The sequence below is a fragment of the Meles meles genome, chromosome 5 (genome assembly GCF_922984935.1).
Source record: "Meles meles chromosome 5, mMelMel3.1 paternal haplotype, whole genome shotgun sequence".
Classification (NCBI taxonomy): Eukaryota; Metazoa; Chordata; class Mammalia; order Carnivora; family Mustelidae; genus Meles; species Meles meles.
The window spans coordinates 71,774,783-71,788,149 of NC_060070.1; the positions used below are offsets into that span (position 1 = coordinate 71,774,783).

At 42.6% G+C, this 13,367-nt stretch overlaps 1 protein-coding gene across 1 annotated transcript; it reads right to left on the reverse strand.

Annotated features, from left to right (window-relative positions):
• Nucleotides 1-407: 407 nt before the first annotated feature.
• On the reverse strand, nt 408-13,367 carry SMLR1 (small leucine rich protein 1). The gene is given in 4 exon segments (XM_046006064.1): nt 408-2,576; nt 9,720-9,871; nt 9,873-9,957; nt 13,331-13,367. Coding segments are annotated over 4 exon segments (360 nt in total). The 3' UTR covers nt 408-2,490.

Consider the following 13,367-nt stretch of genomic DNA (forward strand, 5'->3'; position numbering starts at 1 on the left):
CCTTCCTAGTCCCATTTTCTGTTTGGTCAACTTGTATAGTCCAGGATGTAGAGGAACCGTCATGGCTTGGCAGTTTCCTAGCCCTTGATGAGAGAGGTGGGAAGTTAGTATTAACTGCTGTATTTAGCTCTGTTTAAAAAAAAAAAAAATACACACACACACACACATATAGGGCCCCTGGGTTGTTTAGAGGTTAAGTCTGCCTTTGGCTCAGGTCATGATCGCAGGGTCCTGGGATGGAGCCCCGCATCGGGCTCTCTGCTCAGTGGGAAGCCTGCTTCTCCCTTTCCCATTCTTCCTGCTTGTGTTCCCTCTCTCTCTGTCTCTCTCTCTGTCAAATATATATATATATATATATATATATATATATATATATATATATATATGGCGAATTTTCACTGAACATCTGGCAACATAAGAGCATTATTTTATTGACAGTCTCAGGTGGGGGAAGAGTTGGGAATTCTTTCAGTACCAGAACATTAGAATTAAGATGAGGAGCCATTGTGAGACGGTGTGGGGTTGTGCATGCTTTGGGGGCGCTGGGCTTTGGAGCATGGGACGGAGCAGAATAGAGGCTAGTGTAAGGAGACTGCAGCCAGTCTAGGTGGCAGGAGCGGTGCAGAGAAGCTGAAGCAATCCAAGCCGGAAGAAGATCTTCCCCCAGGCTGTGAGCGTCTGAAGAGCAAGTGTAGCTGACAGAGCTTTGGGAAGGATGTGACAGATTGAGTAGCTGTGCCTTCAAGCAGATAGCATGGCCTTTCCATGGGAAAACATGTTTCTGTTGCTCTCTACATACAAAAACTATGAATCTGCTCAGGATTTCATTGGAAATTATTCTCAACAGCAACGAAAGAAAGGGTCTTGCTTTGAACTCCTTGGTTATGCTTATCACTGCACATGTATGTGGAGCTTGTCTGTTATCACCGTAGCTGGGATGCATTTTCCCCGGGCAGGAAGAGACGGTGGACTGGCCTCCACCAGAAAAAAGCCAGGCTCCCGTTTTTCCAGAAGAAGGTGGAGCCAACCCTGGTGGCCAGCTGGGAAGACGATGCATCCTTTCACGCCTTCTGTTAAAGAAAGCATTTTTACACAAGCTGATTTCCATCAGGGGCTAAAAAGAGATCCCTCCCAGAACTGATAGAATATTATTATTCCTTCCATATGGCACGAACGCTGTTATTTTAAATTACCTTCGTCTGAAAGCCCCAGCAGACAGTTCCACTGTAATCAAATGCAATAAAACACAGAATGAGTGTCTTCAAACACTGAGTTTTACATGAGGCAAGAAGGGCAAATGGAGACTAATGACTCTGGATGCATGTGAAGAGTTTGGAGTGGGGAGAGAGGTAGCTAAGAAAATACCCAGCACCGTGGTGCATTCTTGCTTTTGGTCATTCACACAATCTTTCGTAAGATTATGGATCACTACAGAACTTGGTACATTTCTTACAGGTGACCAAACTCAGTATTTTATAAAGTTAATCACACTAATAGCCTGTTAGAGTCACACAAAAAGACTGGAATATCATCAGACTCCTGCTTAGGACACGGGAAGCATCTTTTGTTGGTCTTAACTAGAAAACTGTGGAGAGCACAAGAGTACTCAATCTATTTTAATGACCACTTTGAATTAAGTGTTTCTTTTTGGTTCTCTATGTTGGCTCCTTGGGGCTCCCCCTGAAAAAAGAATTCTGCTAGTGAAATGTTGACTTCTTTCCTTATTTAGAAATAGCTCCCTGATGTTTTGGTTTTAGAGGCAAATGCTTGAGCTACTCCCTACGTGACCGTCCTGTTCTTCCCTTTGCCCACCAGCAAATTGCCAGTATTTCCAAGCCATTTCTTGCTGAAAGCTGCCTTCATCCATGATCCATATCTAGTATGGAGAGACTCCACTTGTTTTGTGGGTCATCACAAGGGTGATGTGATTTGTGGAGGCAGCTGGAAAAGGAAGAGTGGCAAACCCAGGGCCGGAAGTGATGTCTGGAAGGACGTCATTTAAGAGTTGTGGTGCGGCAGGTGCAGGAAGCGGGAATACTCTCGCAGAGGGAATCCACAGAGGCCTCAAAGCACTCGTCTTTTGCCAATGTTTGCTCTCTACCAGAGCTCTTCACCTATAAAATTAGAATAATGTACGCTTCCGTGGGATTATGTAATAAGGATACTTAAGAGTTTTATTTAAAAAATCGTGTCCTTCAGAATAGATAGTCTTATAAAAATTAAAAAGATGCCGAGTGTCCAGTCTGTACTGCACATCCAAGAAAATCTTGTATTCTTGGTACTCTCCGGCAATCTGCTCTTTAACGGGGTCTTGTAGATGTCCCCTGGGGTAACAACTGCCACTTTGCAAAGTGGTTTGGAACAAGCTTTTCAGTACTCTATTTGTGCTGTTGTTCGAGTTTATGAACTTATCTTATGAGCTAAGCCATTGACTGTTGCTCTCTGCCCAGTAGAAATTTGCTGCGCTTTAGCCATGGATCAGTCCCCAGGTCATGTTCTTTTCCTCCTCTGGTACCGGTGAGAGCCAGCCTCGTGTTTGTGCTGGTGCTGGGGGGTCTGCGACAGTTCTTCGTTTACTGAAAGGAAAATTATCAGTTAATACTTTGGAGGCAGCGGAGAGCCTGCCCTGGATCATGGACGACTCGTATGGGTGTTGGCCAGTGTTTCTAGAAGTTACTCAAGGCCGGGTCCCCAGAGCAAGGCCTGTTGCAGGGTCTCCCCTCCCTCCCCAACAACTTCCAACAGAAATGTAAATGCTTATTGTGAAAGAATGGCCCCGATTGTAATGGGCAAAGTACTGTTGTAATCATTGTTATGTGCTAAGGATGTTTAATATTTAGCAGATTAAGTGCTGATTGAATGTATTTGGACTCCCTCATTCAATAAGCATCCATAAAGCAAGTCTGTAGGCTGGGGGCTGGGGATGTGAAAATGAGTAAGACAGAGTTTCTCTCTCTGACCCTGCCCCAAAATGTGTTGGGCATTTAGTCTTTAGATATGCCAAATAAGTCTTCTCCCTTTACCTTTTGACATCCTTTACTGAAAACTCTCAACTTTTCAAAGTTTCAACTTTTTATCACTTGCATATTCCTTAACCCCTTAAAACATGACTACAGTTAAAGCTACTCTACTGAACTATTGAAACGCATCAGCGATATCCTAATTACAAAATCTGGTGGCATTTTTCAGCTCCCAACTTCCTTCCCTGTAGCATTTGACACAAGCCCACCGCACACCAGTTATTTTCCTCCTCTTGGCTTTTATTATGCACCATCACTCTGTGTCTTCTCATCTGCTCCCGTAGCTTCCATTGTTACCTCATTGGCAATAACATATGTAATCTTTAGCCCTGAGAGTTCTTGATTTCTCTTGAGATCCCCACAAGTATCCCTTGGGATCTGGGATCTTCCTGATACGGAAAAAAAAAAAAAAAAAATATATATATATATATATATATATACATATATATATATATATATCCCTTCCTGACCACCACCAACACACACCACTGAATCTGCTTTTATTCTTACCAGTTTTCTTTTCAGAATTATAATTATTCAGATTATTCAAAGCCAGAGACCAGGAGTTTATAATCTTATGGGAGGTAACACATGTTTATAGACTTGAGCCTGAAAATCTTCCCTTTGTCTCCTGTATCAAATCCAAGCAATTTACCCCTTGCCAGACACTTTATATGCCATGTGCCACAGGACAAATGCACTCTTCTTGACCTGAGTTCTAGGCCTCCGTGATGGCTTGCCATCATAGTCAGGAGGTGTTACGTATGCATTGGATGGTGATAGGCCATAGGCTGCATGAGCCTCAAGATAAAATAGCTAATATTTATTGAGTACTTATTATGTGCCAGACACTGTGAATCCCTTTGCATGTCTTATCACATTTAATTCTTGCAATGGCATTATGCTGTAGTCATCCTTGTTAGTCTTACTTTACAGATGAGCAAACTGAGGCAGAGAGAAATCCAGAGGAAGCAACTTGCCTACAATCCCAAAAACAGATGGATCCAGGATTCCATCCCATGCAGTCTGATTCCAGAGCCCACACTCTCAACCAGTCGGTTACACTGCCTGTCCATTAGATTATTGTTTGTTTCAAGGTGTTGCTTGAGATGGCCCCTGGCTTAAACACTAAAGTCATTGAAATGTGAGTAGTTTCGGGGCGCTTGGGTGGCTCAGTGGGTTAAGCCGCTGCCTTCGGCTCAGGTCATGATCTCGGGGTCCTGGGATCGAGTCCCGCATCGGGCTCTCTGCTCGGCAGGGAGCCTGCTTCCCTCTCTCTCTCTCTGCCTGCCTCTCTATCTACTTGTGATCTCTCTCTATCAAATAAATAAATAATCTTTAAAAAAAAAAAAAAAGAAATGTGAGTAGTTTCTTCCTTTTAGTTCTTAATTACCGAAGACTAACTACACAACAAGTGCTTTGAATGAGGAACCAGAATACAAACTGTAGAACTGAAAATTGGTGACCTGAGTAATGGGATCAAAGGAAGAGCACTCTAGGAGTGGAGAACCCGAATAGAGAGACCAAGAGGAAGCTCATCAATCCAAAGAAGTTAGCTCTCCAGTCCACGGTATCCAGTGAGGGGTTCAATGCAGAGAACAAGAGCAAGAATTCACCCACAGATTGTGGCCTGGCCATCGTTTTACCTCATCAGTCTATTAAGGAGTGTGTTGAGAGGTACTAGACAGGTGAGACTGGGGGTGGCCTTGAAAACAACTGAGTTCATTATGGTGGACATTCTGCAGGCATCAAAGTTCTCCTGTTGGGCCACAGGTGAAGAAATGCAGCCTCTTTGACTCAGGGTGACCTCTTTATGCCGAGGAATCACCATCAGAAATAATTACTCCTCTTACATAAAGAGATGAAATCCTCTCAAAACTTTTCTAAAATCCTTGCCTTGTTTAAAATTCTCCCACAGTTGCCTTCCATGTTTGTGGTAAGTTTGTTTGCCTTGGCTGAAAAGATTCATCCATTCAACAGATATCTGTTGAATTGTCATCTGTGTTCAATACTGTTCAATACTGTGTTCAATACTCCAGGAGTTGTGCGTTGGCTAATTTTGGAGCTGGTGGGCCAGGGTTCAATTCCTGTCTCTACCACTTTCTAGGTGAGTGATTTGGACAATTTACTTAATTATTACAGGGTAATTTTAATAGTAGCTGTTATTATAATGATAAAACATGGCTTCTTGGAATTTATAAGTTACCAGGGATAATAATAACTACTAGTTATTGGAATAGGAATTGTTAACCCTGTATGTATCACCTCATATAAACCCCACACCAACCTTACAGCTACTTCCTGCTATTATTCTATTTTAAAGATGAAGAAACTGAGCTTTAAGGGGTTGGGTGACCATTGTGACATCAAGAATTCAAACCACATTTGGTTTGATTCTGTGGTCTGAAAGCGCTTAACAATTTCACTCTACTAACCCTTATGTTAATCTGATTTTTTCCAAATACTTATCTTTTTCCCTTTTGACTGCTGACTACCAAAACATACATATGAAGTTCATTGAAAGACGTCTAGCCACCTGCACATTTTCCAGACTTGAGATGTTGTTGTAGAATGTAAGTTGCTGGATCAAACCCCACACAAAAACTTTCAGACATTCAATAGACATCAAAAGCAAACAAACAAAAAATGATTATTTGGGCAGTGTTGATTATTTAGAGAGCAATTTGTCCTTGATCAGCATGATGGTATTTTGGGGGCAAAGAATAATACCAGAAGTAGAGGTTTAGGAATCTCAGGAGTTATGGGAGGTGAGATAATCAGAACTCCTACTCTAGAAGGTATGAAATGTCCACGGGAGTGGTGGATGAAGGGTTTCACTGATGGAAAGTTCAAGATTCAGACCTCCACCTGAAGAGCTGCTCCTCAAGGCAATTGACAGAGATTGAAGAGTGCAGGACGCTAGAGAATTTTCTTTCTTCCTTTGTGAGAAAATTGATGTTGTCTACATACTAATTAAATTTACATGCACCATTACCTCCCAAGGCTTCAAGTGTAGGGATTAATGCTGAGTGATTACAATACCTCCACATGCTTTCCATCACATCTTAAAATGCCTCTCTTGGCTGATGGACTAGGATGTATGGACCAGGCAAACTAATTTTCTGTTTCAGAACGTCGGACTCTGGGGTTCTGTGAACACACCAGTTAATCTGTCAATGTCCCTTTCTTTACAGGCACAAAATAGGAATGATTACACTTGCCATAACCACGGCTGGAAGATTAATGACATGACATTTGACCATCTGGTTACAGTTTTTAAATGAGAGCTGCTGAATAAAGATACAAACTGGTGATGTTTTATTTGGGCCCAGGTGATCTCAATTGCCCTCAAACTATAGAAAAGATATTATTATTTACACGTAGGCAAAGAGCTACAGAAGAGCTACCTTTAAAAAATGTTCTTAAAGTTTCTTCTTTTTTTTTTTTAAGGAAAATTTAGAAATAAAGGGAACAGACCTACGGAAAAATGAAAATATGTTTAGGCTAAGGTTGTCTGCTAAGAGTGGAAAATGGAATCAGGAATTATTCCAGAAAAGGATGCACAGTTCCCACTGGAGAGAAGAGGGAAAGAGAAGCAAAGCTTGGTTGGAATAGAAAATTCTGGAGAGAGAGGCACAATGCAGGGTGTCCCTCAGCTGCTATCTTGGCCAGGTACCTACAAGGAATAGTGACCAGGGCCTTTACTAGTCTCATCCCACCACCCTTGGGACCCAGTCTCAACTGAATGAAAACTGACAAGAGAGAAGTCTGCTTTGGGCCAGTCAGCAGGACAGTGCTCTCTTGGTATCCTGCAGATGGTTCCTTGGCAAGCTGCTGGCAACTGTGTACTGACAGTCATTAGTACTCCTTCCAACAATAAGCCTCAGATGGGACCCCTACCACATTAAGTGACTGATGCAGAGAGATTTGCTGACTTCCTCCATCTCCCTCACCCCTCCTGTGCTCCTCACCTGGAGCCCGGAAGCTCCAGGCACACTTCAGTGAGAGCCAATTAAAGGGGACCACGGAGAAGAACCACAGAAAGTGGAGGCCCATTACATCATTGTGGGAGCCTCTTCACTGTTTGGAGGGTTCTGCTTCTAGTGGGAGTTCTGTGCTCCAGCGCTGGGACAAGACTTAGGGAGAAGGGCAGGTCATTCTTCAGGCCATTGACCAGACCTGCAAAGGAGACCAGAACCAGAAACAGAGAGATTTGCAATGTCTCTCCTCCAAATTCTAAAAGTTTCACCAGATGCCTTTTGTGGTTTTATGGACCTGGGATTATTCTCTCCATTCTGAAAGCCCATAGTAAGAATCTGTTCCAGAATCTAGGACAATCCCTGGTGTATGGTGGCTTCTCAAATATGTGTTGAATGAATGCATGAGAACTCTTCCTACCCAGCAGTATGGTGCACGTTTGGAAGGAGCCTCAGAGTTGGTAAAAGGACTCTACCCAGGGGACCTTGTTGTTGCAAAACATGGAGGCTTTGATTTCTAGACAACTTACATGGGCAGAGATGTGTCAAAGAATGATGGTGTCACTGTGCAATGATCCTAGTGCTCACGCTGAGCATGTCCTTGGGGTCTGGCAGTGTGTGCACACATTGCCTGCATTTTGTCCAGCATCAGCCCCCTTTGCTGCCGGGTCACACTTTCAAGGGCAGGCTGCCTTCTCCAGGGCCTTCTGAAGGAATGTGATTGACATCTATACCTCGTAATTATCTCCATTATCTAAATAAGCAAATACCATAGACCCATTTAATTTTAATTTTTGCAGATTATAGACGTTTTCCCCCAGAAGTCATCCAGGGATTAGTAAGGCTGTAAAACCAAGATTTATCCTTTTTTGAAGAAGAGTCTGTCCCAAATACCATTTGTCTTGCTGAGCCATCTGACCTATAGCAAATGATAAGTAGAGGCCAATAAGAGACTTTGGAATCCATGAGGCTATCTTGGTCTGTTAATTGTCTCATTTAAGGCTTGATCCATTTTTGAGATACTAAACATTTATCTACCCAAAAAGGCAGCCAGAGATGAAACTTGGGAGTGACATGAATGATTCAGGTCTCTGACTGTGACATCAGCATCCTGTCACTGCTCCATAAGGTGCTCAGTGTCACTGGGGGCCTGGGATGCCTGTGAATGACAATGGACATTGCAACAGCTTTAAAAGACTTTCAAAATGGAAATGTTTGCAATGGCTGGGCATTCAACCAGTTTGGAAGGTTAAAATCCCATAGTTAGGATCCTGGGGATTTCTAATTTTCTCTTCCTTTTTCAGAGGCTTTTTTCCAGAGCTAAGTATTAATGAATGGCTAGATGGCAGGATGTCCAGTAGACTGGTTGTAAGGCCATGGAGGATAAACTAACTGTATAAAGAAAAGGATTTATCACATGAAATGCTGTACAGCAAGACACAATACAGCTGGGTCATTCAACAAGAGGGTTGTTCATAAAAATGAGACAAAAAACAGTAAAAGGCTGGGGGATATTTGAGTATGTTATGATTAGAAACTTGTGATTCTGTAATGTGCTCTATAATGTCCTCTAGAATTTATGTTCTAAATCTCATCTTAGATAGATCACCAGGGCACCTGGATGGTTCAGTCAGTTAAGCATCTGACTCTTGATTTCGATTCAGGTCTTGATCTCAGGGTTGTGAGATCGAGCCCTGCGTCAGGCTTTACATTGGGTGTGAAGCCTACTTAAGATTTTGTTGCCCCCTCCCTTCACCACCATATCCCCAGTTGTACTTCTACTTGATTTTAGGTCATATGCGATGACATTCTTCATTCAGGATTCTGAAAATGTTTTATAGAATGGCATTCATAAAGGCATTGCCTGGACTTGGCAAGTTTTTGTGGGAGAGGAATGATTTTCAAATTTATTTTTATAGTGCTTTAATATGACACCATCCAATTTAAATAGTACTGGTTTTTGTTGCTATTGCTAAAATAAATATTAACCTCTATGATATTAATTTAATGTTTGCTGGGCACATTATTAACATTTAGTCTATGAAGTCACAGTTCAGTTTCATTAATTTAATTATAGCAGGAAAAACAGTCTCAGTCCAGGACCCGACTGCCTATGTCTGAATCACTTTGAGGTCCTGAGGTTTTTTTGTTTGTTTTGTTTTGTTTTTCCTTAAGACTATAGTCTCATGAAAAGCTTACACCAAGCCCTCAACTATCTGTTAGGGGTTGACATTTGCCAAACACTGTGATAGCACAATGTTTGGCACATTTTCTTAGAGTTCCATGGGTGAGAGAGGTGTGCATGCACACACTTACGTCACAAGCACAGAGGTGTCTGTCAGGGAGAGAAGGCAAACCATGATATGTGTTTTAACATTTGTGGAATATATTGCCCTATCAGAGAGAGAGAGAAGCAATCATAGGTCAGAATCACTGATTCACAGTTCATCTGTCCGGGTCAGGGTCGGGGAAGGGCTACAGTTAAGGGGTCCTCACCGCAGATCCACAGAGCCTCGCTCAGGATCCGCACTGCTGAAAGGATCACACTGCCTTTTCACCAATGAAGAGATCCGAAGAGAGCGCTTGGTGGCAAGTACCCACAGGTCACCACCAGGTATTGCCCCAGACCCCCCGCCAGAAACACTGACCTTGCATTGGCTTTTTGCAAATGTGTTCCATGGGAAAGGACTTCAAGCCACTGCCTGGGTGGCTTCACACTTACCCTCCATCAGTTTGATCCTGAAGTAGGCGATGAGAAGGAGCAGCAGCAGAGTCACAGGTAGGAAGACCCCAGAGACCAGGAACCACCCAGGGAGCTCCCTCATGAATGCCAACATCACAGGGGTCATTGCCAATCACCTAGACCCCAGGGGCCAGTGGGTTCACTCTCAGGATGAGGGGAGCTTTGCTCAGAGTCTGTACTTGTTTCGTTCTGGGGCTCTGGCCTTTGCTCAGCACATCTCAGTGGATATCTTGCGGACTTTGCTCTATTTCAACAGCCTGGAGAATCTGAGAGGATTGCTGTCAGGTTACTCTGTAACTCAGCTACGAAGTGTAGAAGAATTGTAATGTGATCCCCCAAACCATGCCAGAGAGAAGCATTTATCTGGCAGGGCTGGGAATGACACCAGGAGGACTAGATTTCTTTGTATTCAGTTTATCTGGAATGAAAAGTACCTGACTCCAAGCAAAACTCATTGTTATAGATATTTATATATTCCCAGACATGGGAAGAATTTTTCCTACATTTTCTAAATTTCAGAATTGAAAATTACTTAGTAGCCATGTTCATGTACCTCTGAGCCTGTGTCTAGAAAAAGTCAATTTTCCTTCATATGTCATTGATGTAAATAATATCTAGGAAGGAGGAGGAATATTCTTTCCCAAATGTAAAAACTCTTCCTAGTATGTCCTCCTTTGAATTACTTTTCTAAGAGGTGCACTGGTATATTTATTTATTCAACAAATATTTAATTCTACTAGAACCCACCCCCTTGGCTAGACACTGGCTATACAGAGAATAGTAATCCATGGCCCCTGCTTTCTGAGAGTAGAAATAGACACCAGAAGAGGTAATGGCTGCAGTGTTGATAGTGATGGTATGGATACTCTATAGCCCCTCTTCCCTCGCCCCTTGAAGCATCAGTTTTTGCTCACTACTTTAGTAGTTTGTACTCTTAGTTACCTTTGCTTACACATTTCTCTGCGTCCACAATTAACAGTAGAAGGTGGGCCCTGAATGCTAGTGTTGTGGTTTGTGTGGTAACTACAGGGTTTCTGGAAAAAGAAAGGGCAGTAAATCATTTTGATACTGATGTATTGACTAAGCTGAGTTGCCACTGACTGCTTTAGTAAAAAAAAAAAAAAAAAAAAGTTCAGAGATACTGGTCTACTAAACTAAAAGCAATGGAAAGAATCACTTCCGTAATGAAAGACTCTCCTGGAGAATTTGGGAAATCTGGAGGGGAAATTGACAGCCATCTTCTTGGGTTCATGTTATAACCTCTTTTCATATTCTAACCCTGTCCCCATCCCCACTTGGCAGCTGCCTGGGTGAGTGGCTGGCAGATTCTATCAAGTGCGTGCTCTTGTGAGTGCCTCATAAATTTTTTCTCCAGGGACGTTGCATGGCCACTCAGAGTCTTAGTCCCCTTGTGAAGTGGCACCCTAATTTATAAAATAAGAAGAATGGAGAGCATCTCTGGGATGCTTGGCTGGCATTCCTCAGCAGTGAACAGTAAACAGCTTCCTCTCAGAAGAGAGACATCTTAATTGCAGAAAAAGCCATTTAGAATAGCCAAGGATAATAAGTCAGCATCTGTTGTACCTTATTTGCTTCTCTTCTCTCCCTCCACAGACCCTTGAGTGGTGTTGTTGCTTTTTCTCTTGAGTGCTTTCCAATGAGGTGGCTTTCTGGTGCTCTTTCAGCTTGAACAGGATGCTAATTTGTAAAGTGTCAGTCTACAAAGAAACTCCATGAGCAGGTGACATTACCAGGGAGATGTTAGGCAGCTGTTAGGCAGACTGTTCATCATGTTCTTTCTTTCCATTTCATTCCAGTCAACATTCAGACCTTCACTGAAAGCCTAGCCAAGGTAAGTAAGAGTAAGGCAAATATATAAATGGCAATAATATAAGCTCCTAACTTGACATGTAAAATGCAATGGAGGTACTGAAGAGAGACTGATTAATTCCAGTTAGGGAATTGGGCCAGGTTCATTAAAAGGATAACATTTGAGCTGAGCCTGGGGATGGGAGCTGTGGAATGAACTTCTTAGACAAACATGTGACTGTAGGGCAGGGTCAATGGAGGACAGGGAAGAAATGAGAGTACCCAAGTGATAGGGGGTTCAGACCAGAGATATGAAGGTGGAAAAGTGAGGTCATGTCTTGAATGTTAAGAACTGTGCTGTTTGGATAAGGAGGACCAGTGGAAGGTCTTTGATCATGGAAATGCATGAGCTGACCTGGGCTCACTTAGGTAACCCTTGACAGAATGGACTGATGGAAGAAAGATCAGAGTAGGCTGTCTCAACATGGTATCAAGATATAAGGAGTCTGAGATGGGAGCAGCAGAGGGAAGGGAAAGAGGAGGACAGGGTGATGGCAGGAACCACATGAACAGTCCTTGGTGAATTATTAGAGAAGTAAATGTCACCCATGATGCTACTAATCACTGAGCACTTACTATGTATCAGGCATCTCGTACTCTATGTGTATCTTATTTAATCCTCAGAGTAAACTTATAAGGAAGGGACTCATTAGACAAATGAAGAAATGAGGCCCAGAGAGGTTAAATAACTTTCCCAAGATGCATATGTAATAAGTGACAGAATTGGGACTGTATTCCTGAGCCCGTGCTCTCATCCACTGTGCTATGCTTGGCGTGGATGGCTGGGGAGATGGTAGTGCTGTTAGGGGAGACCTGAACTCAGGCTGAGCAGCAGGTTTGGGTGGGGGAACATTTACGGTTATGCACTCATTAAATTGGAGGTATAGAAGGGGAAGCCTGTGGAAATCTGGAGGTCAGGAGAGGGGACAAAGTCTTGCAGTGTAGATTGGGAGTTCTTAGAGTACAAATGGCGGCCAGGGCAGAGCGGATGGAGAGATTGCTCAGGAAGGAGTGTGCATGAGAATAAAAGAGAGACCAGCTGCAGACCATAAAGAACATTCTCACATAAGACATGGGAGGAAGGATGAGAAGCAGGGAAGGAAACCAAAGGCTCTGCGGGGTAGGAGACGAACCCAGAGGATGCCAAGTTAGGAAATGGTTGCAAAAGAGAGTTCCAAGAAGGAGAGAGTGAGAAGTGGTGTCAGTGACTGGCTCTGAGATAATTCTGACCCACATGGAGAATTCTAAGAGATGTAATCTGTGAAGTGAACTTAAAGACTTACTCTTTCCTCAAAAAGGCTCTTTTGTGAATTGGGGGAAATTGGAGGGGGAAATGAACCATGAGAGACTGTGGACTCTGAGAAACAAACTGAGGGTTTTAGAGGGGAGAGGGGTGGGGTTGGGTGATCCTGGGGGTGGGTATTATGGAGGGCACGTGTTGCATGGAACACTGGGTGTGGTGCATAAACAATGAATTTTGGAACACTGAAAAATTAAAATAAAATTTAAAAAAAATTTAAAAAAGAAAGAAGGTTGCCAAACTATGGGGGGAAAAAAAAAGAAAACCTATGTTTTATAAGCCTTTAAACTATTTGCTTAGAGAAAATAAATATATTTAACATTGTAAACTAAAAATATACTTTTTAAAAAAATGGCTCTTTTGGGATATAATTGACATAATAAACTATACAACTTGGTAAGTTTGGCCTATGTGTATATACCTGTGAGCTCATTGTCACAATCAAATGATGAACCCAT